This window comes from Mustela putorius, unplaced genomic scaffold (assembly GCF_011764305.1).
Source record: "Mustela putorius furo isolate JIRA1106 unplaced genomic scaffold, ASM1176430v1.1 tig00000174_pilon_pilon_pilon, whole genome shotgun sequence".
In the NCBI taxonomy this organism is placed as follows: domain Eukaryota; kingdom Metazoa; phylum Chordata; class Mammalia; order Carnivora; family Mustelidae; genus Mustela; species Mustela putorius.
In genome coordinates this window covers 38,838,250-38,864,557 of record NW_025421304.1, presented here as the reverse complement: position 1 = coordinate 38,864,557, position 26,308 = coordinate 38,838,250, and the positions used below count along the sequence as shown (strand labels likewise).

Sequence of the window (26,308 nt, the reverse complement as noted above, 5' to 3'; positions counted from 1 at the left end):
ACTTACAGACAAATGGCTAACAACCATCATCTGCTAAATCCTGTCTATTCACCTCCTCAAAGAACCAACTGCCATTTCCCAAGGGTTTATCATTTGCTCAGCCAGGATTTTACAGGGTCGACGGGAATCCCCCTGGCTGCTCTATCAGGTAGACGTCATGACCTTCATTTCATAGATCTGAAAGCTGAGGCACAGAGATGTTAAGCCACTTGCCCATGGCCACACACACCTCCAGGGGCAGAGCTGAAGTCCAAACCAATTCCAGCTTCCCCCAAGGTCTGGGCTCCTAACCACCATGGGTTACTGCCAGGCGCTGCCCTGTAGCAGTAGTGAGATCCTTTGGCTAAAATAACACTGATACTATTAATAGCTGCCATCTCTGTAGCCCTGATCCAGTTTCACAATGTGTTCACATTTATTGTCACCCAGAACAGCCTCCTGGTTCCCTCGAATATGCTAGGAGTACTTTTGCCTCAAATTGAACTCGTGCTTCCCTCCAGCGTGTCACACCCGCCCCTTCCTTCTCTATTTCTACCCGCTTTGGTCTTGATCCCACACCATTTTCACCTTACTCTGCCTGTATCTTCTACTGACATCCTGACTCTCCCTCGGACTCAGTTTCCTCATCAGTACATGTGGACGATGGTCAGTCCCATCTACTAAGATTGAATGAAAGCATGTAGCACAGCACATGCTTAATCAAAGATAGTTAGCAGATGGCATCTGCATAAACAACTGGGCCTACAGAATTCCTCCTCCCACCGCCTCCTGGACCTCAGCTGACTCTTTCATTTCTTTGCCCCGCATTTCCCAGACCATGTCAGGTCAGGCAGCACTAGTAAATTAAAAATCAGGTGTAAGGAATCGGAAAAACATTACCCAAAGCTTGTAAACATGGCCAAAATGACTGATGGAAACACTCTGGATATCACTCAGGGACAAAGGTCACCGGCAGATGTCTAGGGGCATGTGCATAGTTCATCTTGTTGTTTGAAGGCACTCCCCAGACTTAGTGAACTTCCCAATTACTTGCCAATTTCTGTCCAGTAGAAACAAAAATAATTTGTCTAATGGAACAGATAACCCCCAAGGTTTAGGCATGTCCACATTAACTGTGTTTTGTTTCCTAACTCAGGAATCTCATCCTAATATTTCTTTGTCAAATTGCTCAGAAATACCCTTAGCTTCTTAAATGCCCTTTGAAACCATCATAGCATCTTATGAGTTTCCTCATAAGTTAATGAATTAATGTTTGTATTTACCAGAGAGTCACGGTTTTACCTTCTGAAAAATTATACGCGGATAGTAACCTGCTACTCATTCTTTTTTCACAGAGCCAACTTTGGATTGTGGCTTCTAGAATGGGATGGGGTAGAGACAGTCATTCCTGTCTGTGCTGGGTGAGCTCGAAGCTCGGCAGTGAGACCTGGTGTCCTCACACTTACTCCACTGACATTTGGTTTGGGACAAATGTCCCAAACATTTGGGGGCTGTCCTGTGTACTGTAGGATGTTGAACAGCATCCCTGGCCTCTACCTACCAAATGCCAATAGCTCCTTCTCCCCCACTTGTGACAAGCAAACATGTCTCTAGATATTACCATATGACCCCTGAGAGGCCCAACTGCCCCCATTTGAGAACCACCAGTTTAGACTATATTTCCCAAGAAAGAATCATGGGCAATATTGGCAAGATCAGCAAAGACTCATAATGGCACACAAAGAATTATTCTGGATGCACTTCAAAACCCAAGGGCTATGGAACCAGCTCTTCTCAAAGACCCAGCAAGGTCACTGTTTGTCATTCTTCTCTGGGGTCAGTAGTCCCCACAGTTTCAGCAGCTGCAGCCTCTGCATCTGCCTGGTTCACCCTGGAAACCTTAGTTCAAAGAATAGAGCCTAGAATTTAGTCGGTGCCAATTGCGACTAGGGCTCGGTAGGTATCATATGTACATACAGAACATACACATGTGTTTATATGTATATGTTATATATGGGCATATACACATATATCTATTATAGGTGTGTGCATGTGCTATATGCGTATACATCTGTGTGTATGTGCATGTGGGTGTGTATGTATATGCATTGCCTGTACATATATACACATACACACATGCATATAAAATCAAAGGGGCGGCTGCTAAGTCAGATGAAATATAGCAGAATATGCCACACTAAACATGCCATTTTGTCAGAAGGATTATTTTGAGCTGAAGGCAGCTGAGAAAAAGCAGGTGCAAGAAAACATTACTGCCTCTTCCTATTTGCCTATAAACAAGACCTGAATATACGTATAAAGGTGTCCCTCCTCCCCTTTACCAAGAAGGAGAGATATTATTCCCTGCAGACAACATCAGATCCATACCAATGGAGAGGACACTGGCTCAAACCTACATAACAAATCTCATTCATGTTTTCAATCCTGTTACACCCTCACTGGCCTCCCCATACCTTCCTTTCTCTTATCTTTAGCTTAAGACGGTATTTAAACTGGAGTTCTAAGCCACTTCTGAGAGTTTCTCATTTTTTCCCTGGATATCTACCATGTACACATGAAGTATATATAGTAATAAGCTGGTTGTTCCCTTGTTAATCTTTCTTTTCCTTAAAAAGTCTCAGATTAAAAACCCAAGATGAGGTTTGCCTCCCCTAGACAAACTTCCCAAATGCTGCCTCTCTCACCACCCCAGGTCTTCCGGTCTACCTATGTAGACCACAGCTCTCACTGAAGGCATCCTGTGAACACAGCTCAGCGTCTCCCAGAAGTAAGAGCTGTGACCATAAATGGGATAGAGCAGAACCTTTTGGCCTCCACTCCTGTGTTTCTTCAGGGGAGCATAGTTCCTGCCCCAACATATGTTTCCCTCCTTCACCCAGAACACCACCAGAAAGGTCTCTCTTTCCCCCACAGCTCAATGGAGAAGCAGGTTTCAAAGTGGAGGGAGCATCGGAACCCCCTAGAAGGCAGGTGTGTGAAGACATGGATGGCTGGGTCTACCCCAGAAGCTCTGATTTGGTCGATGCTGGGTGGATAACTGCCTTCCTAATAAGCTCCCAAGTGATGCGGACACTGATGGTCCTGATGGTGAAGGCCCAAATTCTGAGACGCCAGGGTCCACAGCTTATTCCCACATTTATCCTGTGCGTCTCCATCTCATGATTCACTCCATGCAAGAGCTCCCTTAGCCCTGGGAATTTAGGAAGAGCATTGGGAATGTAGCCTTGGGGAGCCCCTCTTTGAAACTCAAATGCACAATAAAGTCTCAGAGACATTCAGTTGTGAAAAACAAAACACAACCTGCTTCATTTCTATGGGTAAGTCCAGGGTTTCCCAAAATATGAGCTAACACAACCTATTTTTTTCTAGAACCTTTATTAACATCTCATGGAACCAGTACCCCTTCAGAATATACTTTGCAAAACGTGTTGGAAAAATCATACACTCATGTGGCTTTGTGTAATCACCTGTTGCTACCTGGGAGGGCTTTACGAATCTAGGTGGCCCAGCACTCTTTGCTACCCCGAGGCCAGCCACCGGGGGAGCCAGACCGCTTTCAGTCCTAGCTCCTGCCCCAGCTCATGTTGCAGCTGCTCTTCCAGACTGGAGACCCAGGAAGATATTTATAGTCCCTCAGCTTTGTCTTTATAAATCCTCACCCTCCAGCACCATAAACAGGCATCCTGGGGCCGGATCCAGGGGCAAGCCCTGCTGCCCCTTCCTGCTGTGCTGTGCTTGGCTAAAGGCTTCATCACTCTGCATTTTAAACATGAAAGACAAGAACAAATCATCAACACAAGAGTGAAGGCACAGAGGAATAAATCTCATGTTTACAGAGCTTGGGAATCAAAAGATGTCTGGTGGGGGAAGCAGGTGCTGAAGGGGGAGTGTTTATGGTGGGGGTGGGGGCCTTGATTTGGAGGTGCCAAGGGCCAAGTGTAAGAGCAAAAAGCTCCCTTCCCTGCCTTAGACCTCAGATTCCTCTTCATTGCCAGGCCATGAAGTCTTCATCTGAACCAGCCAAGGGGTGCCAAACATTCTGGTTAGTTTGGATAAATCCTTTCAGCAATCTGGTATCAACTTGAGTACAGGGACAATTAGTGTATCAAAGAGTTCTCTCCCCCTCTTCCACTTCCTTCTCTCCCAGGTCCTGAGCCATGTAAGCTTACTAGTTTTAGAAGTCAACCACACACTAACACGCCTTCTAACACACACTATGACCCTGTGGTCTCTGGGCCTTGGTGCCAATACCCTACACCAGACCCATCTGGGCCAGAGGAGAATAATAACCAGTGAGCAAAGAAGGATCTTAATCCACTTTGCAAACCTGTAAAAGAAAAGTGAAGAACCACTGCCTTATTTCTGAGGAAATAGATGAAATGATGAAATAGATGAATAGATGATGAAAAAACCTATAGCTCTAGTCCACTAGTGTTGCTTTTAATTAATAAAATGTATGAAATTAAAAAAAAAAAAAAAACGGGAGGGTAGGGGAATGAAGTGACCTGGTAGTGGGTATTAAGGAGGGCACATGATGTGATGAGCGTTGGGTGTTACATGCAACTAATGAATCATTGAAAACTACCTCAAAAACTAATGACAGTCAGGAGGGACTGGCTTTATATATAAATATTCTAATTTTAAAAAGGAAAATGTATTTATATATTATTTCATCATTAGAATTAATTTTAAAAACAAAAAAATGACATACCATATGTTGGCTAAAAGGAACATAATAAAAAAAAATGGACTCATTTAATAATAATTTAAAAAAATATGTGAAAACTATTATGCTTCAGGTCCAGAACTGCCTAGGTCATTTGCCAGTCCCAAGTTCCTCCGTATACACCTGCCTTGGTTTTCTGATCACTGAAATGAGGTTGAATGATAGGGCCCTTCTGAGGAATAGTCGGGTTAGTGTAAGGCAAGAGAGTAGAAAGCCACTAGCACTTACTGAGTGCCTGTAGGAGGGCTCGGGATGGCCACAAGAGCCCTGAGGTTGGACCTTAGCAAGCTTAGGTTGGCTTGCTTTTCTGTTGAATAACAGCTCTGTTGAGACAACAGCCACATACTATAAGGTTCACCCTGTTAAAGTATGCAATTCTGTGGTTTTTAGTATATTCACACACTGTGCCACTATTATCACTGTCTCATTCCAGAACATTTCCATCACTCCCAAAAAGAAATCCCATGCCCATTAGCAGTCACTCTCCATTCCCCACTCCTCCCACCCAGGACCGTAGCCAATCAATACTCTACTTTCTGTCACTATGGATTTGCTTGTTCTGGACAATTCTTTCCATTTCATGGAATCATACAACCTGTGGCCTTTGAGACTGCTCAAGTTTGAATCTCAGCCCCAGAGCTCAAAATCTGTGTGACCTTTATCCAGTTCTCCTGGAATTTCTCCATCTGTGGAATGGAATTAAAATCATAGTAGATACACCATAGAATCTTCAGAAGGATTAAAATACTAATTAGTACATCTAAAGAACTCACACAGGGCCTAGTTCACAGTAAGCACTACTTAAATGTTAATCTCCGGTACTACTATTATTACCTGTATGCTGTTCCTCTGTCCCAAAGCATGTGGCTGGTGGTGGGAACCCAAAAGATGAACAGAGCACAAAGAACACAGCTCTTGTCCTCCCCAGCACACAGCCTGGTGGGGATTATATGATTAAGAAACCCCAGCTTGAATGAATACAGTAAAGTCCTATCATATGCACATTTAACTAATGGAAATCCAGCTCTTCCAGCAAAAAGAGAAGGAAAAAGAACAATTTAAATACTGCAATTAAATTCTGCAAAATTATATCTCCCTATAGTCTTTATTATGCACTGTCCATTACAGCATGCATTATACGTTGTCACATATTGATTACAGTACAGGGATGCGTATGCAAAACCACACACATGGCAATTTAATGGGCAACTTAAGGTATTTCAAGGTTAATGATAACTCTGTGTTTGTCTTCAACCTTGACTTTATAATCTAACCCCTGAGTAAAATGCAACTCTATTGTGTGTCGACAACAGTAGCAATTCAGAATGATTCCAAACTAACTGAAACAACCAACAAGTCGTTGGCTGAGGTGGGCTTCAGTGGGTTCCAGTTGGTCAACACCCATTCGCCGAGCACAACAAGCTCACAGTCTCATTGTGAAAATAAGCCATAAAAGCATCATCACAAGAGGTAGGTGAGTGGCAGAATGGGGTTTAATAAACAGATGGAAATAATCTCTTGCCATATATTAGTTGACAAGACAGGCAGATAGATACCAGAAGGACTGCTTTCCACACAACTCATCACAAGACACACATTTGTGCCTGTTTGTTTGTACTGTCTCTGCCCCAACCAGTCCAGAAGCTCGCCAGGTTAGGGACTTTGGGTACATTGCTTGTATCTGTATTCCCAATGCCGAGAAGAGTGTTGAGAACTCAGTGGGGGGTAAGATTTGTTGGTGAGCGACTGAATGAGGGTAACTATTGAGACAACCTCCAATTTTACCATCTCACATCCCCCAAACACCCGCAATCTGCTCCTCCAACCTCAACCGGCTCCTTCCTTAATTGTTTGTAAGTAGTGGGAATACATCCATGTCAAAGATGAGGCCCAACAGTAGCATTCCAGGGCTTTGGCATACTGGTACCATCTAGTGGGAAAGAGAGTATCTGCAGGTAGGTGCTAAACCAAACTCATCGGGTTTAAAACAAACAAACAAACAAACAAACAAACAAAAACACAACCATAACCCTTTCCTTTAAGATAAGATCTACTGAGAAAGTTTCCAGTAACAGATAACAGAGGCAACTGGAATGTCTTCTAAACTATGCAGGGCATATACCGCCAGCCCAAGCACCTGTCACTGCTCTCCATTTTTCTGCTCAGGACTTTCCCAAATCCATGGTGATTCCTCCAGAGCTGCAAAGGTTCATCAGGGAAGCACAGAGAAATTAATGGTGCCAGGGGCCACCCTCGACCAATGGAAGATGGGCCCAGCGGACACACATCTCAGTGTCCTATCCCGCAAAGGGCCTCTTCAGAAGCAAGTTTTATACTGTTAGGGGCCGGAGCGGTAATGAGCCCCAGCCGCCCATGACCGTGACCAGCTCAATGACACGCTCTTTGCTGGCTTTCCTTCTTTCTTGTTACTCATTTCTGTGTCTTAGAATCGTCTCTCAGATTAGCTCCCTGCCTCCAAGCCTATATCCCCAACACTGTTTGGAGGAATATAGCCTAAGGTACAGTGTTTAACACCAATACACCTTTGGGTGGCAAGGGAGCCTTAAAAATTGTAGTACGGATAATTACTATAAAAGCTAAATTATATATTTTAGTAGTTGTCTCAGAATTATGTTCCTTAATCTTTACCTTGATCAAGGTTAACCTGGAATAATCCCATGATACTGTCTTCCTAAAGAAGTACCACATTCTCATGGTAATGGCAGCCCAAAGAAAACTTTGTCTGGTTCCGCTCTCTGGCCTTGACCCTATCCCAATTTGAACAACTGGTGAGGTGGCTGATGGTTTTGATCGAGGCTGACAAAGTACAGCCCGAGGGCCAAATCCAGCTCTGCCTGTTTTTCTAAATAAAGGTTTATTGGAACAAAACCCAACCTATTTGTTCACAAATTACGTGTGGCTGTTTTCATGCTACAGTGATAGTGTTGAGTAACTGCAAAGAGACATATATTTATCCCACAGATATATATTTATTCTCTACAGAAAAAGATTACCTACCTGCACTTTAAATCATTGGTTGCCACATTTATAGAATCCCAAAAGCAAAATTTCAAGAAAATCAAAACAGAGAATAGACAAAGTTTTGCCAACAACACTTCCCCACTCTATTTACCCTGATAAATAGAAGACAAAAATGAGATAGGCAGTTAGTTCATTAACTTCTTTTTACAAACAATAGGACATTTCATCCCTAAAAAGTAGAAAGGTCATTGCGTCAGAACAGTGAATTTTCTATCCCAAGAGAGGGCTGTGGATAAACTCAGAACAACTGCCTATCCCATTTTAATTGTTTTACGGCACCATCATGACCCAAAATTATTGTACTTCCTTATTTTTGCTGTTTATTGTCTTTCTCCCCCATTAAAACGTAGACTCCATGAGGACAACGATCACGGCTGCCCACCCAGTGTAAAGCACCATGCTTCAGATACATGGTCGATCAGTCACTATTTGTTCAATGAAGGACTGAGACAAGAAATGTGCAGATTGGGGTGGACAGGTGCAAATGTCCTGAGAAAGGCAGACATGGGAAGCCACCATGCGGAGCGGTAAGGACTGGGTCCAGGGGGGGAGTATGCATATCCACCATAGGGGATATCCAGCACAGGGGACTCTGTGAGCGCGCCCCGCTCTGCTCTGTCGCCAGGGGTAAGATAGTGACAGGCACATGAAAGGCATTCAACAAATGTTCATGGACTCAATGGCCAGCCTGACTAAAGGCACTTAAATTGAATTAAAAAGAGGAGGAAAAAAAGAAAACTCTTTTGGTAAGACAGGCTGTGTATTTCTCATTTTCTCTGGACTAAGGAAAACGTTATTGGAGACATTAGCACTCAGGATACAGTGGAACTCTTTGGGACCTGGGGAGGAATGCCATCCAGGCTTAGAGCTTAGCGGCAGGCAGGAGACTGCCGGCAAATTTCCTCCTAGAGAACGGACCTGCGCTGGACCCTGCGGAGGAGCCACACCCTAAGTGAGTCGTGCCTGGCTGTCTTAGTAAGCTGGCCATTCTTGCTGGGGGAAGCATGTGGTATGGGTGCGTCATTTGCCCCTGGTCGAACACAAGGACTTGGTGATAATGCAAAGAACCCTGGGCTACCCCAGTTGGCAGCCATTAAGCCAGACAGGAGACCTAGGTCCCAGGCCCACGTTTCGACACCAGGAATTCAAAAATGGGATGACTAACATGAGCCATTTTGACTCCAGGAGAATCAGAAAACAAAACAATCACAGGAGAAAATCCCTACATCATTTGGGGGGGAAGCTTTTATACATGAGTGAAATATGGAGGAATATGTGCTCATGCACAGGAATCAGAAATAATGGGTTCAAGCCCTGGTCCCAGTTCTTAGTGGCTGGATGGCCTTAGGCAAATGACTCAACCACTCTGAACTTCTTTTCATGGTGTATAAAATGAAGATAAGAGCAGTTGTCCCTAAGGGTTGCAATGAAGATTGGACATGATGTATGCAAGTGGCACATAGCAATAAATTGTACAGTACATTTGCTACATGTATTTTGATACATTTTAAATCAGAATCGTAAGTGCTCATAGTACTGACATGTACACCCACACATGCACTGCCCTGATAAAGCCTCTGGGGAAACAGTTGCTGAGAAGATACATCTAGAAGAAGAGATCCCACCTGATCAAGTGATTTTATGAGGCATGAAATCCTCAGGGGAAGGATCTTTGGGGAGCCACCAATATGAGAATGGGCAAATCCTTCCCCAGAGGGCAAGCTTTATTGTTTTTAATGTCCATGCATTTTAAATACACAAGCATTTTTTCCCTTCTGAGTTAGAAAGATGATCAAGGCCGAGGCCTCCCTGGTCCCTGAGAGCTACAAGTTCCCTTGGAGCGCAGCGTGTGGAAGTGAATACCACCAACGCTCCCTTAGCATCCAGCATTTGCCGATCATGGATGAAGTCCCAGCGTATGCTTATTTAAGCAAAACCCTGCTGGGCAGGTATAGGTGTTCTCTCTCCTCGTTTAGACACCGGAGGAAAAAGAAGAGGAAACGCAGCGTGCAAATGGCCAGGGCTCAGACTGACTTGCTAAAGCCTCAGAAGTCTCCCTAACTGTGCTAAGCCACCTGCGATGCTTGTTCCTCTGAGCCCTCGAGGACCTCAGGCCCTCATTCACCTCCAGCGCCTTCCCTAGTCAGGCCCGGGTATGTATTCGTCTCTGAATTCCAGGGCAGCAGCATTCTTGGCACTGGGTAGAGTGTCGTAATCGTGGGAAGAAAGGAGGAAAGACGGATGGAAGGGGTGGGGGGGTGGAAGGGAAAGGGGAAGGAACTCGAGGGAAGGCGGGCGGAGCCTCCGTCCCGCAGCGCTGCTTTAGTCCCTGTTGTTTCCTATGGTAACAATTACCAAGTTCGTATCATGTCAGCTATTTCTTTTCTTTTTCTTTTTTTTTTTTTAAGATTTTATTAATTTATTTATTTGAGAGAGAGACAGAGCATGGGTGGTGGTGGCGGGCAGAGGGAGAGGGAGAAGCAGCTTCCCTGCTGAGCAGGGATCCCAGTGTGGGCTCATCCCAGGGTCCTGGGTGAGGACTGCCTGAGCCACCCAGGCGCCCCACAAAATATATTTTCTTGTTTCTTAATGGCTGCCCTGGGAAGATGGCAAGCCCCACGAGAACAGGTCTCTATGTGAGTGTCGCTTACCTATAAATTCTCTACGCGCCTCAGTAAATGCAGACACCTGAGCACCCCTCGCCTTCTGAGGATAACGTGCCTGTGCCACTTCTTCTTTTTAAAGAGAAGCCGGTTGTTAAACATTTACCAGCATTCCACTTCCCGGCGGCACCGTGGGGAAGGTTCTGCTACTCCACCTGGAAACCGAAGAGTCGCCGAGGCCATATCCGACATGCTGAATTGAGGACTTGTTAACATTTGCAAAGTGATTGCAGAAAGTAGTAGATCATTATTTGCTTCATGTAAGAAATATTTCTAGTGCTGCTGATTGAATGTTCAAGAAACGATTAAAGGGCTTGGCAATGTTTCTCCCAAATATCTTTTGCATGAAAAGCCTCAGAGATTGGTTAATTATAGAGGCTACGCATCAGTCTCTCCAGACAAGGGCATTTCCAAGCCCCCACGGTGCCCATCCCAGATGCGAACGCGCATTGGCTCTGTGGGCAATAGTGTCGCTGGGGCCTGGGACGCCTCTCCTGAGGGCCATTACCGCAGCCCGGCTGACACCCCAATGGAAACAGCCCTCAGGCCCTGTTTATAACATCGAACACCTGGGTTCCTCATTCAGGCAACTGGCAGGAAGCTGCCAGTTGATAGAGTCAGAACTCAAGGTTGCCCCTTAACCCCTCCCTGGCCCTTGCTCTGACGTCTCCCAGCCCTGCCAGGTTCTGCCCTAAATGTCTGTGGCATGCTCGGAGCGGAGCATCTTTCCCTGGTCGGCACTGCCACTCCCATGATCTCGGGCCTGGACTGGCCTCTCCCCTCTGCTCGTACCCAGCATCAGTCCGTCTGCTAAACTGCAGCCAGGGTGACCTTTCCAAAATGGAAACCTGACCTTGTCACAGGACACCCTCCCCCTGTTGCTTTCAACGGCTGCCCATTGCTCCAAGACAAACACCGAAATCCCTGTGGGGGCAGCCAAAGCCGCAGTGGCTCTGGCACCACTCAGCAGCTCCTGGGATCATCCTCCTTCCGCTAAGCAGTATTTCTCCCTGCACAGACACTTCCCCCAGGCTGGGCCTTCTTCCTGGAATGCTTTTCCCTGCCTACACCTTCTGCAGGTCTGTTGTCAGTAAGCCTCACTACTCCTCCAGACTGCGGCTCAAGCATCAATTTATGAAGGAAGGCTCCCAGGACCTGCATCTGAAGCTGATGCCTTTCCATATTCATTTGTTCTTTCGTCTGTTTGTTCATTCATTCATTCATTCATTGTTTGCTGAAGACCTACCACACACCAGCACTCTTCTAGGCCCTGGGGATGCAGGAGCAAACCGGTCGGACAGTAATATGTGCTTTAAGGGAGCTTCTATTTCAATGGAGAAGAAAGACAAGGCACAGATGAGCAAAACACACTAGTCAGCACACCTCACACAACTGCATTTTCATAGCACTCCCCTGTTTTGAATTATTCCTGAACTGACAGTGACCTCCCCTGCCAGGGGCTCTCTCAGGATCGGAGCTCCCGAGAGAGCAGAGACTAGGTCGGCCTCACGAGTAGCTGTAACCGGAGAAGGTGGTCGGTCCTCCGCGGACATCACAGGTATTGACGGACCTCACTTAGTCCCCAGGTGAATCTCCCTGAAGTTAAGTTACTTGAGTGCTTGGGGCTTAGGAGGGACAGACCCTAATGAATGAATCTCTCTATCACCCCCCTGCCCTTAGGGAAGATTTCCTGCAGCCCCTCTGGCTGTAATTCTGAGTCCGAGCAGGAGTCAGCAAACTTTTCTCTGTAAAGGGCCAAATAGTAAATATTTTAGGCTTTGTGGGCCATATGGTGTCAACCCTATTGTTACAGCACAAGCTCAGCCACAGATAATTATATAAATGAATGGGCCTGGCTATGGTCCAATAAAACTATTTAGAAAAACAGGCTTCAGGCAAGAATTGGCCCAGAGGCCACAGTTTGCAACCCCAGATGCCCAGAGCTTATGCCATTTGAAGGCAGAGCCTGTGTGGCCTGAGACAGCTCTGGGTTCTGCTGCTAGGGTCCAGCCACTTTCTGCAGGTCCTATGTTAGTAGACAGGAAGATGACCACAGAAGCTCAAGTTTGGGCATTTGCAGGTACCACCTCGTACAGCACATGGAAAAGCCGTTCCCTGCCACCCTGAGAGGAAAGAGACTTTGGCCTGGAGGCCGCATAAGGCAAGGATGGAAGCTGCCACATTCCTTGCAGGGTCCCCAGGCTCCTCCAGAGGCTGAGCTCATTTCCTGGCCCTGCCCAGGCATGTGGCAGGGCTGCTCTCAGCTGAGCAGCTGCTGCCCTGCACCCCAGCCCGGCCTACACTCAGCTGGGAGACACAGGGGCTTTGTGCTTCTGGAACAGATTGGGTGACGCTTGCTGGGGCCTTTGAAATGAGACATGACATGTCAAAACGTGCCCATTGCTAATGCTAATTTTCAGGAATTTGACTTCTGTTGGCAAGTGACAGAGAAAAAGCAATCACTTTTTTTTTTTTTTTTTCTGGTATGTGTGTGTAATTATGTTTACCCTGATCTTTGGGATCTGAGGCTATGGAAAACAAGTGATCTGAGGCTTACCTATTGGTAGGGGCTGGGTGGGCGGATTAATCTAGTATTTGTGGAAGCAGAGGGCATTAATTCTAGCATTAGCACTCTGTGAAGACCATGCTGGGTGTTAACTGTTCAGAGCAGTTGTAAGAACATCACACGAATTCCAGTTGGTGGTAGAGGTGACAATGTCCCGTGTATAAAAGTACTCCAGGCAACAAAGCTACGGAGCTAACACTACCCTGAAGTTGTAAACGCTCTGAGAGCTAACTCAGTGCTCCCGGAGTCTCCTGCAGGGCTGAGGACGAGACGTTATTGTGAGGTTCTGATGATACTCACTTTGTTGGTGCGCAACACTGAGGGAATGACAAGGCCCAGACTGTCACTGTACTCCAAGGGTACTGACGCTCTCAGTAGAACACGTGGCACAGTGCACTGGGGCCTACCTATTATCCAGTACTCCTAGAAGTCCTGTGACTGCGATGTTTGGGGTGCACCAACCCTCTGGTGTACCCACGTCGGCTGTACTCAAAGCTACAATGTGTCACTTCTCTGGGTGTAACTATTACTCATGGAATAATGATCTGGGTGTCTCAGTGCTCTGGGCACTCCTGGTCACCCAGTGGCACTCTCGGCAGTAGCAGTGTTCTCAGGACGGAGATGTGGATCCCCTCGACCATGTTCTTCCAAAGCAAGTCTCAATCCAGTTCAAGCACAGTGATCAGATAGAGGCTTGTCCCTTCCTTTTCAAGTAGCCTATCACTAAAAACTTGACTGTATCAATTTAATTAAGCCTCAAAATTTGTGAAAGCAGAAGTTCCCAGCACAAATGGTTACGGGGCAAGTGGGTAAAGAGGAGTATGGCTGGTTGGATGAGTAGTGGGGACTGGTAGGGACTGTGGCAATTTACAGAGCCATGTCCTTCCTAGAGGGGCCAGTAAGCCCTCTTTGCTCTACCGAAATGTGGCCAAGTGGGAATGAAGCCCTAGGAGTGCCCAACCTTCTGAGATTTCAGGAAATGCAAGAAACCTGTTGTTGTTGTTTTTAGATTTATAATTTGCCACTTTTCAAAACATTTTACCAAATAAGATACATCCATGAGCTACATTTGGCCTGGGGCTGCTTCTTTACTACCTCTGCCCAGAAGCCAGAGTTGCAGAATTGGGATGGATGAGTTTTAGCCCCACCAAGCAGATATGTCAACGTTCAACCTGCTAAGTCAAAGGGTGACCCACTCACTAACGTGAGCCCTGGCTCAGTCTGTGTTTCAAGTCTGAAATGTCATTTCTCCTCTCTAGCCTGCCCTTCGCTGCTTCTCTCAGTAGAGAAGGAAATTGCTTTCTACCCTAACCCAGCATAAAGTCACTACTTGGCGCCTAATGAAGGGGATTCTACGGTCTAGCCCATCATCATTTGCACTGTCTGCTCAAGGAGGCACAGTCAGGCCTGGGATGCCTAGGTAGCTACAGAGGAGACAGGCAGCAGGGGACTGTATTGGCAGCATCCTTCAAGAGGGTCAGACTCTCTTAGGCATGTGGGCACCTTGCCCACAGCTACATGGAAACAATGCCAAAACCACTGGTCACTTGATTTGATTCTGTCCAACTGATTATTGTAATCGGATGACAGACATATTTCCCTCTCCTTTTCAACTGGTGATGGAGGGTGATGGATCAGGCTCATGACTCATTCTTCGGGGCAGTTACCTAATGGGGAAGATTATCTCCTTTCACAGGCGAGCTGTGCCTGCCTTTTGGCTGCCTAAAGAGTAAAACCAGGTCCAAACGAAATCAAATGCCAGGAAATTTCAGAACTTCCCCCCATCTCATATGGCATTGTCTACAAAGGTCTTTCAAACATTCCCTGCTCTATTACTCAGAGTAAAACACAGAGTAAGACTCAGATACACAGTTGCAGAATAAGACAGAAAAGAACCAGCTACAATGGGGAATAAAGGAGGAAAGAAAAGACGGAAGATACTCAGAGCAAAATGGCGGGACTTCCCCCTGGGGGAGCGTGGAGCAAATACTTGGGAATGAGGGACTAAGTGGATTTTGATGGAACTACTACTACACTGAAGTGCTTTAAAATATAGAAGCTGTAGATTCAGAATTTTGTAATGCTGTGAATGGAGCCCTCTTCTGGAGAAATTTTTCAACAGGTATTGAAACAAGATCAAAACACACAGAGATGGACCTCCGCGGGCAGAAAGAAATAGGAAGCACTGTGGCTATGTAGCTGATGTGACTGTCACGGAACCCAGAGTTTGCCATCTTCCTTCCCTTCTACCTCAAAGAAACTAACTGGGCTCTCCAAGCAGCTGTCTTTTTGGAAGGAGGGAAGGGGAGAAGGGTATTCTCAAGAACCTAGCTGTACTCTCACCCAAACAGTGACGCTCAGGCTGAGAGTGCGCGTTCCCGTGCAGATGCTGATACTCTGTGTACTGTTACTGGGGACATCGGTTTGCTGGGCAATTCCACTGTCACACATAGGAGATACTTCTAGAAGGAAATAGGTTTTATTTAATGGAAAACCCAAGGGCTAAAGATAGAAAAGGAGAGCAGGGAGGGAGGCAGAGCAGAAGAGATTAGCTAAGATGACTGTTGGGCTTTTAATATAGACTGTGGCATTACATAAACCCCAGATCACATATTCAGCCTTGCCGTTTATTAAATCTCTTTGGGGACTTGCTAAAAAAAAAATGGTTCAGACATGTGAACTCTGCCGCTTTGATTCTTTTCACACCTTCTGTCTCTGTTGCCCCAGTGCTTTTGAAATCTTCCAGGCTGTCCCATGTTGAAGCCATCCCAGGGCAGGGGGTGCTCTCTGCCGCTCCCATCGTATTTTCTCCTTATCAGAACCGTCTGCAGATCAACACTGCCCTTAAGATATAATACATGATGTTTCGGGGGTACTAAAAAAAAGAACACTGATTCTCATTTGAAGTCCTGAAAATCAAGATTCTGACCCCAACAAAGAACTCCCCATTTTAAATCAACATCTCAGAATTCTGTGGAACATTTTTGGTCACTCCCAAGTAACTGCTCTCTAAACCTGAACCACTCCCTAAAATCCTAATTCTTGGGGGATTACTCATTCATTGTTAGAACTCTTGGCTAGTTGCAAGCGATACCCAAAGAGGGGTGGGGGGTGGGAATCATATTTACAGTGTAATTTCTATGTTGGGACTCCTTAATCTGTTCCGCATTCATTATTTATCATAGCTAAATGCCAGAGGCCACTTCTGGGACAGCCTTTCCCAAAACACCCCAGGGGAGAAGAGAGGTGACTGTTCCTTGACTTTGCCAGCTTCCAACCATTGTTGTTTAGAATTCTTCCTCCCCCTTCCAAAATGCCTAAAACAGCAACCAGCCAATTAACGTAGAGATTGATGGCTTCCAAAGCCGGACCCAGAGTATTACAACTGCAGTGGAAAAACACATACATGCTTGCCTGAACACCACTTAGGACCAAGTGACTAATTTGCTTTATTACATTGTTTTTCCCTTTCCTCTGTTTTCTCTCTGCCTTGAAAAAGTTTTGGTTTTGCCTGTTGACTCAAAAGCTCCAAGACTTTCTCCACTTCTCACTATGACAGACAGAGCTGTGTGCACTTCTATCTCTTGCCGATCAAGTGAACTGCACCGAAACGATTTCTTTGCTAGGTGCTGTTGCAACCAGGATATCAATTAGTGTCCTAATGTGGACGTTTGCTCTGATCATGCATGACGATCTAAGAGAGAAATAAGCCTCAGAGAAGAGGCGATTCAGTTCCCGGTAGAACCTCTGCGCCCCCATGCTAAGGACCCGAGTGAGCTGACAGCCTTCAGACCCACCTGTGCCATCTGGGCCCGAGGAGAGAAGACACACCAGTTGCTTTACAAAAGGTATCAAGTGAGAAGTCCCGCGTGCACCGAGATTGCTGGGTGCTGCCATGCGGTCCGCCTTGCTCAAAGGGACGCGTCACTTTGGCAAGCCCTGGAATCCTAACTGAGGTCCAAGCATGCTGAGAGAGAGAAAAGGACCGTAAAGTCCCCCGGGAAGGGCTGGGGTAAGTGCTCCCAGATGCTAATGGTTCCCAGTGTGCCAAGCCTCATGATAAATGCATTATCTAGGACATCCTGTTGAATGCAATTAATCTACCTGGCAATCCCAGGAAGGTGATAAGATTATTTTACAGTGGAAAATCAGAAAGCTCAGAGATAGTCAACAACTTGCCCAGGGTGGTACGACCAGCATAGGGCAGAGAGGATCTGTCCAAATCAGAGGCGTCCTCTGAACCACCCTACTAAATGGGGATAGATATACATGCGTACAGCCTCAGGGACACTCAGACTCCAGAAGTCTGGAAAACTCATTCATGGCCAGACATAGGATTTGTGGCAGGACTTAAGGTTACAGAGACCCCCAAGACACTCAGCCAGCAAAGCCCCAGTGTTAGAGAAGTCAAACAGCGCAGTCCTGAATGGGGGCTGTGTATCCAGGCAAGACAGAAATCCTAAGTGGGGGAGGGGCTCAGCAGTCCGGCACCTTACCCTGCCCCCAGGCACTGGCATCCACCCGCTAGCCCCCACTTTACTTCATTTCCATGGTCACTGTGTTCCTGGGACACTGGCCCATGTCCAAAGTCTAGCCCCAGCATGGATCTAGCAGTGGCCTCCCTTAGAAGGCTGCCTCCATCTCCACATCCCAGCCAGCCCTTGCCCGGATCCTAGCTGCCTCCCCACCAGCCCCCTCTCCCCACCACACACACACACTCACGCATGTGCCTGTTCCCTTGGCACTCAGGAGTCCTGGCCAGGAACTCAACACCCATTCCTAGCACCCAGAGACACTCCCTGTCTCCTTCGCTCCTCTGTCTGGCCCTGCCTTGATCTTACCCACCCACTTGTAGGCTGCCAGCCCAGCCCGAGCCCCATAGGCTTCCCGGGAGGCCTTGGGGGACTGGGTCACAGTGCTCTCAGAAACCACAGGCCCCAGAGCAGGGCTGGGCGTGCCCCTCAGCCGCCAGCACCTCGGTCTGGCCTCCTCGGAGTACTGCTTTCCGGCACACAAACTTCCCGAGATCTTCCAGATACAGAGGTGGTTGCCAGAGAACCAAGTCTCCATCGCAGCCCACCCCCCACCCTCTCCCGGGTCACCGGCCCTTCCCTCCAGCCTCAGCGCTCCGAGGGTTAACAGGCAGCTGCAGCCCTGGTGGGCAAGGCTTGAACTTTTCTCTGCGCTCCGCGCCCGCCCGGGAAGACAGCAGAGGCGGCAGTCGGGGCTCGGAGCCGGAGCTACAGCTGGCTGGACAAAGGGGGCGCGGGGGGCTGGGGCCTGCGTCCCGGCGGGGGGAGTGTGGCGGGGGGACGCGCTCCGGGCCCGAGGTCGGGAGGAAAAGAGCCCCGATGCGGGCTCGGCCAGAGCCAGAGCCTTTGAGCGACAGCAGCAGCCGGGCTGCAGCGCTAGGCTGGCGGGAGGCGCCTTCCGGAGCGCCGTGGGGCTGGGCGAGGGGGCCCGGGCGCCCGGGGAAGTGGGCGATGCCAGGCCGGCCTCTCCAGCCCAGCAGCCGGCAATCCGGACCGGGAGCCCTGCTTCCCAGCTCCGCGCCGCGCTGGGGGGGAACCGCGACTCCTTTGAGTCGCCTCCAACTGAGTCTTTCTCCAATGCATGAGCCTCCGGAGGAGGCGAATCAAAGTTACCCCACTTGATGTAGGCGAGAATGTCGCCCCTGATTGCAAAAAAAAAAAAAAAAAAAAAAAAAAAGGGGGGACTCGGGAGCTCTCGCCTCCTCCTCCAAACGTACACACACACACACACACACACACACACACACAGGCAGCCCGGAGGAGTAAGAAACAGGGGCCCCCTAGGATCCCCGGGGCTGTGAATGACCTCCCTTCGAGCCCCAGGCTTCCTTCGCTGCCGCGCCCCAGAGTCCCCCGACCCCCGAAAATCCCCTCGCCCTGCCCGCGCCAGAGGATCCGAATGCAGAAACGGGGCGCGGGTTGTGCCCCGCAGCCCCTCTTCCCTACCTGGGACAGGAGAACGCACAGGAGGAGCGGAGTTCTCGGCTGCATTTTGCCCGACTAGAAGCGCCCGGCGGCGTTTTCATTCATGCACTTGGCTGCACTGAGCATATTTTCCGTGGGAGCCAGGCTTTGAGGAGAGGCTCTGCCTCACCAGCCAGCCAACTTCCCAAATAGATCAGCGGCAGCATCACGAAAGCATTGGGTAGAGGCTGATGACCAGGACCAATGGCTTTACAAGACGGATTCCTTCATAAAGCTCCCTCGTTTTGCATGGCAGATACAGGGCGAGCACCTCGCACAGAGCGAGCCCCTCGGAGGAGGCAGCCCGTTTGCTTTTTTGGACTGTTGGGGCCCAGCCTCACAAATCAGGCTGGGCAACGCCAGCCGATTCCACTTTTGCAGAGAATGGAATTGCACCGGGGACTGGCGAGCACTTCCAGCCCAGTGCAAAAAGATTCTCCTTATTAAAATGTTAATAAGATCCACTTTAATTCCAATAAATCAAATAAAATGACCCCAGCAGTTCCAGCCCTTTCCACGCCTGGAAAGACTTGGCGGTGGATTTTTTCTTTCTTTCTTTCTTCCTTTTTTTTTTTTTTTTTCCTCTCCTAATGTGGCCCAAGTCATGATGGTGTTTGGTGTTTCCTAGCCATCTCACAAATCACAAAGACGACAGATCAATTCTTGCTTGTAGAAAAAAATCCATCAAGGGGCAATAGATTTTATTAACTGCTCAGGTGAGAGTCTGACTGGCTGCCTATTCCACGAATGTGCATCTGGCACCAGATTTGGAGCCATGATTTAAGGAAACTTTTTTTTTTTCTATATGGATGTGATTTTTCAGAAACTCCTACCAATCCCAAGGGACTGAGAATAGTCATGGCCTTTGCTCAAGGGGTTTTGTAAGTGGGGGAGCTATAGGAATGAGGGTAAGAGGGATATATAGGTCTACCTTTCCCAGTAGGAATCTAAGAATACACAGTAAAGATCTCACTTTGTCATTTCCATGCAGCCTCCTTCTAAAAAGGATTTAAGGTATTTTAAAATAAAGGCATTTGTGCAACAGAATTGATGAAAACAAAACAAAAAAATCCAGTCTGGGAGGAAAAATTCAGAAAACCAAAATGCTAAACAGAAACTCTTATGATATTTGCTCTGATTTGGATCTGAGCTTCCTGGTGGCCAAAGCAATAAGAGAAACATGTAAGTTATATAGCTCTTATTATAGAAAAATGTACACAAATATCTACTGGTGAAATTTATCCCTGGGGCTGAACAGTAGAATACATGTATTGTAGGACATCTCCTAGAGCAGGACACTGAGCAATGGACCATGCTGAGATCTAGTGGATTGGGCTATATTCCCAGCACCTGGCACAGGGCCTAGAACATGGAGACAGTCATCAATGTGTGTTAAATAGATGTCTAGACCTAATCAAAGTGGCAGGGGGTGGGTGACAGAGTCTGGAGCCATACTGCCTAAGCTTAACCCCCAGTTCTGTCGCAGATACGTAAATTACTTGCACTTTCTGTGCCTGTGTTTGTTCACTAGCTAAATGAGAATATAAATCATACTGAACTTACAAGGTCGTCCTGAGGATTAAGTGACAAAATGACCACTCAATAAAGGTAAACTGATGCACTTTTAAAAATTCCTTCATTGCCAGCTATTTAGTCCCAAGGTCACCTCGCGTGTCCCCAAGGTCGCAGACCAAGCTGCGGCGCTGTCTGGCCTCCTTGCTGTGTTATCTAGCGCCGGCCCGACAGACGGCGCTGGCCGCCCAATGGCCTCCAGAAAAGCCCAGGAAAGGTGGACGTTGCTGCTTCTTCCAGTTCCTTTAACTTCCCATCCTCTTTACTAAGTAGGAACTGGCCCTGAACCTTTGAAAGGGGCAGTCACAGTCTTTGATATAGATGGCTGTCCCTGCTTGGAACTCGTGTGTGGGGACCTAGAACCATGTTGCCTACCATTAAGAGTAAAATGGGGTATTTTGGAATTGGGCAGGCTTCAAATCAAGGCATCCTGAAACACCTTGTTTTCTCTCCATTGCACAGCAGGAGCCGTCTTGTCCGTCAGGGGCCAGCTGAGCTAAACCCACGGATTCAGCAGGCGCCAAGGCAGACAGGGAGCAGAGGACAGCTTGGGAGACGATAAACCACTAGAAGGGATAAAGATGGCAGAAATCATCCAGCCACACTTCCACAAGCAGCCACCTGGTTGGGACAGCAGTCCTTAGGGCAGGGTGTGCAAGGCTGCACTTGCCCCAAGTGTGAAACCGTATTTTTGATTTTGTAGTTCGGCCGGCCCTTTCTGGGGTGGCTCCATGCCTTCAGCCTCGCTGCTGCTCACCCTGTAGGTCTAATATTCTCCTTTCCTGGCCGGTGCAGGGTTGCACTTGCCAGCCCCCTTGTGGTCAGCATGGGGCTGTGTGACCACTTAGAGCCAATAAGCTGTGAGCAAAAGTGTCAGGTGTCACTTCACCGCTGGAGCATTTAATCGGCTGGTGGGAGACCAGCTGGTTCCCTAGACCAGGGACCGGGGTGGGAATGTGTGCCGGTGGGGTCAGTCAGGGTGTTCCCGGCAGCAACAGCTGCCAGAGGAAAGGAACCGAGATGGACAGTGGCAGTGGAGGCCTCTGCCAACCCCAGGGCAGCTCTGCGGCAAGAGAGGCCTTCCATTCGGAGATGACCCTAAGTCGGGGGCTGTGCCTTTGTGCCCTAAGAGGCCAGATGTTGGATGTGCCCCCAAGGAGGCGAGTCATCTATTGTGAGGTTTGACTTGGCCAAGAGCAGCATTCCAATCTGACTTCAGCTTCATCGTCTACATACAAAATGAATGCACTGACCCACAACAGATAGCAGGATGCTGTGAGTCCCAGACTGCCAATGACTACACGCCCTGGTGGTACCAGTGAAGACAAGGGCACATCTGCAAAAACTCCACCGACTCGGTCTCCGGACAGTACCTGTGCAGGCATTCACCAAGGTCCTGGGCTTTTCTCCTGAGTTACTGTCCCAGCAGGCAGAGTGGCTCCAGCCACCACATCTGAGTCCAAGCGAGCATGCCCTAGACCCTCTCCCGTACCCCCCCTACTTCCATCCCCACGGCTTAGATTTTAATGGCCAGGAGGAGTTAACTTCAAGAGTCTTCTTAGGCTTTAAGGCTCATCTTTAGAAACCCATGAAGTCTAGGAAGGCAGAAAAGATTTGTCTGCAAAAATGAGACTTAGTTTAGGACCTCCAGACTCTACTTACATGGGGCAAGTTGCTTTTACTCCCCAAAGCTCAGTTTATTCATCAAGAAAATGGGAATGATAATACGAGAGTGCTACAAGAGTTGCTGTAAAAATGGATGCTACTTTTCCCCCTCAATCCCCTACTCCCATCGGTTCTCAGAGAACACACATTTCACCAAACACAGGATATCATATTTTGTTCAATAAAGACAGAAGAAAAATCATTTCACTGCAGTGATAAAAGGCCCCTGAAGAAGAAATCCATTTGGTTTTTTTGCATTTTCCCTTCAACTCCCTAATGGGAATCTTTTGGCTGCTGGACCGATCGATGGTGGCAAGTGAGCGCTGAACCTGGGAACCACCCCCTAATGGCCCCTGCTTTACCACCCTGCACTCCAGCCCCCCACCAAGCCCCCGGCTGCTTTTGCCCAGAACCGAGGTCTGCCTCTGGACACGTACCATGTTCACACCGCTTTCTCAGGCACATCAGGCTGGCTCTGGGGCTGACGAAATCAGCCAACATGAAGTAGCTGTATCCTGAAGGCCCAGGTGGGGAGACTGCTGCCTCTCAATGACATGGGTGAAGACATCATTTCTGGCTGCGTGGAGGTTACCATGCACGTGCGTGCCGTGGCTGGGTGTTACGTGTACAAGCACACGGCTGTGTGTGCGTAGCGAGGTGCATACCGTACCTTCCGGCAGAGATAACTTACTCAAATTTTGGTGCCCTTTGAATGTGCTTCTGTGATGAGGCATTTGTACAGAACAGTGATAAACCAGAGATGCCCTTATGAGACACAAGAGTTAGGAGTTCTGTCAGGAGCCCTTGATAATGGGGAGATGCTAGGACCACCAGGAGGGAAGCCCACATTGAACAGCTGACAGTGCTGAAGCTGCACCCCTCCCAGTAGGACAGTCTGCTCAAAAACACCTGAGACTATGACGCTACGCCATCCCACAACACCCGGCCACCCAAAAGTAGCATCCTTGATTGTTCCTGAGCCACAAAGCTGTTTTGTTTCCCCAGAGACCTTTATGTCACTTCATCTTATAAGTGGTCACTTGCGTTCCTGCTCCATGTCTCACCCCAGCCCGCATCTCCAGCTTTTACTCCTTGACTTCGGGTTTGGCCCCATGAACTTGATGTGGCCGGTGGAATGAAGCAGAAGTGATGAGGAGGCGGTTATAACCCCAGGCCCCAAGAGGCCCTGTGCGTTTCAGCTTGCTCTCGCCAGGGCCTCTACAAATGCCTTCATGGGTGAGCTCATTGGTTGCAGGAGGAGAGGCAAGCACCCCCATGAGCCCAGAGGTGCTTAGGTAAGCCCATCAGAGCCCCACCCCGATCATCTGACCTATAGGCATGTGAAGTAAAATTAAATAATTGCTATAAATTTGGAGGTGGTTTGTTATATACCAAAAGCTAACCAATCCTTGCATTTGTTCACTTGTTATTTGTCTACCTCTCTAGAAATGTAAGTCCTGTGTCTTTCTGCTTCTGTGGGCTCAGCTTCTGGGACACTGGCATATAGTATGTGCCCAAATGATTTTTGCTGAGAATATAGGTTAAGTGGGTTCTATACTGAAAACTGTGTGATGCTGGTGTGAAAACTTCCCCCCTACCTATACTGGCCTACCAGAGAGGCTTCCTAATGGTGACAGTTCAGTCCTGCCACATGGAAAGGATGCTATGACCTTGATAGTCTCCAATCCCATGTGGCCATCTAATTCATCCTACAGCAAGGCAAGGTCTTCTGACGATAGTCTAGGCCAGAATCAGACAAAGTAAGGAACATGCTCAGAGATGTTTGGTGAGGAATACTTGGGGTCTGACAGCCTTCTGAATTTAGGCAATGTATAAAGAGCCCAGACATCTAAGACTAAGACAGGAAATGCTCCTTTGGCTTTGGGGATACTGCATTAAGACGGTGCCTTCACTGAAGGCAATCAATACCATCGTGCCTCCCACACTTGCAAGGAGATAAAATCGGGAGTGACTTTTAGGCCATCTCAGCTCAATGGCCTCACTGTCTTTAGCATTTCAATCCCTCCTTAGTAGCAAAATTGGGCTTTCAGACACCAATTTTATCCTGTGAACTAGTAGCCGTTAAAACCCCCCTCTAGGTGTCTCCCTTACCCAAAATTAGTGACTGGGGTTATTTCTACACAGAGAATCCTCTCAGCATTAATTTTGGTAGAGCAGTGGTTTTCAAAGTGTGCCCCTGGACCAGTAGCATCAGCACCCTTGGGAATAGGCTAACAAAAGTGAAAATTCTCAGGTCTCCCCCAAGATCTACTGATTCAGAAACTCAGGGATGAGGTTTAACTGTGTATTACATGCTCTGTGTCTGCCCAGTTTAAGGATCATTACTGAAGAGAATTCTCTAATACTCACATATATTCATTCATTCATTCATTCATTCATTCAAGAAACATTCGTCAAGTGCCTATTGCATATTAGCCACTGAGCAAGGCAGCAGAGAAAGAAAGGCAAACGCATGGTTGTATACTTGAGAAAATGTGACTCCCAGAAAGCCATCATTCTGTAACAGTCGGCTACAGGAGGTGCTGAGAGTCAAGGTAGCCAGAGCTATGAGGGATCGGGGACTGTTTACAAAGAGGTAAGGGTCCCCTGTAGTTGGTTTCCATTGTATGTCAGAAGCCTCACGGATCGTTACTTGATCGACGTTGTACTTTTTGTATCTGTCGATAAGAAATTAAATATAAATAGTAACAAAAACCTCCTGAAATTCAACACCTCCTTGTAACTGAACTTGAAGTTTATTCTTTACAATCCCATCTCGGCCTAGCTGCAAATGGCTGTGCTTGTGCGTGTGTGTGTGCCCGTGTGCATGTGCGTGCACACACGCATGCGTGCACGGCAGGGGGTGGGGCATTATTTAGAGTTGACAGATAATTCTTAGCGTGCTTTCAGTAAGATCTCTTAACAGTGACAACAGGGCCACTAACCCCCGGCCCCTGCCTATCTACTGTCCCCCACAAGGGAAACCTGGAGCTATGGCAGAGGGGAAATGAGGAAGGGAAGGCATCCGGAGGAGGGCTAATGAGCAGACAGAAGGCAGAAGACAGTTCTGGGCTGTTTGGGGTCTAGATCAGGATCAGCTTAAATGTCAACATCTACAGGTCGAGCTTTATCCCACGCACAAAGCAGAATCATCCAAACTATTTAAACAGGGAAGGTTCGATATCTCATTTGTGTTTTAGGAAGATCACTCTGTCTGCTTTGGAGCGTGGATTACACTGAAGGCCATCACGGAGGAAGAGAGACATCTTGGAAGACTATTGTGAAAAATAGAACCAGAGCAAGAAACTCTTTTTCGTTGATTTCTAACCAGTAAGCAATGAGGTATATTGCATGGCAATCTCTCCTGTTGCCTAGCAGTGTCTGGTGCATAATAGTACACATAACATGAAGGAAACGCGCTTATTAGGTTACAGGAGATTAACTTTGAGCTCTAATGATTCGCCTCTCCCTGCATCTAATCCTGCTTCACTAATGGCGGAGTGAACTTCCTCACCTCGGACCTTGGGCTTCGCCACGTGGCTCGTTTCGGCTAGCCGAATGAGGTGGTATCGACAGGTGCGGTCTTGAGCCGGTGTCTTACAGGGCCTCACCTGTCTGTGTTCTCTTACACCTCTGCCATCCTCGTGAAAAGACACGGCCTCCCTGTCTAGCCAGTGCAAGGAAGATGAGGAACGTGGGGCTGAGGCCCCCCCACCTCCCGGGCCATCCACGGATCCGCAGTGAGAAACAAAGTCTAGCCCGTCCCCAGCCAACCTGATCTAGAAACGAAGTCTAGATCAGCCAATCCCCAGCCAACCTCTGGCTCAATAGGAGTTAATGCTTACTGTTGTGCCACAGATATTGTTGTGATGGTTTGTATCCAGAAACAGCTGACTGATACGTAAATGCACCCCCTTCTCGGGACGACATAGAACTCGGGGAATCGGCTGAAACCTAAATACGTAAATCGAGCAGAGACATTGACATGGGCGTGACCAATGTTTAAGGTTTATCACAAATCCAAGCCTTTAATAATTACTCAACTCACCAAAGATTCCTCTCTTACACCTACCTAATC

At 47.8% G+C, this 26,308-nt stretch overlaps 1 protein-coding gene across 1 annotated transcript in view; it reads right to left on the bottom strand.

Moving 5' to 3' along the window:
* CDH13 (cadherin 13) overlaps window positions 1-19,278 on the bottom strand; it is a 981,609-nt gene extending 962,331 nt beyond the window's left edge. The window contains exon 1 of the mRNA XM_013056985.2: window positions 18,976-19,278. Within this exon, the coding sequence (XP_012912439.2) occupies window positions 18,976-19,020 (45 nt within the window). The 5' untranslated portion in view covers window positions 19,021-19,278. The remainder of the gene's footprint in view (window positions 1-18,975) is intronic.
* Window positions 19,279-26,308: the final 7,030 nt, after the last annotated feature.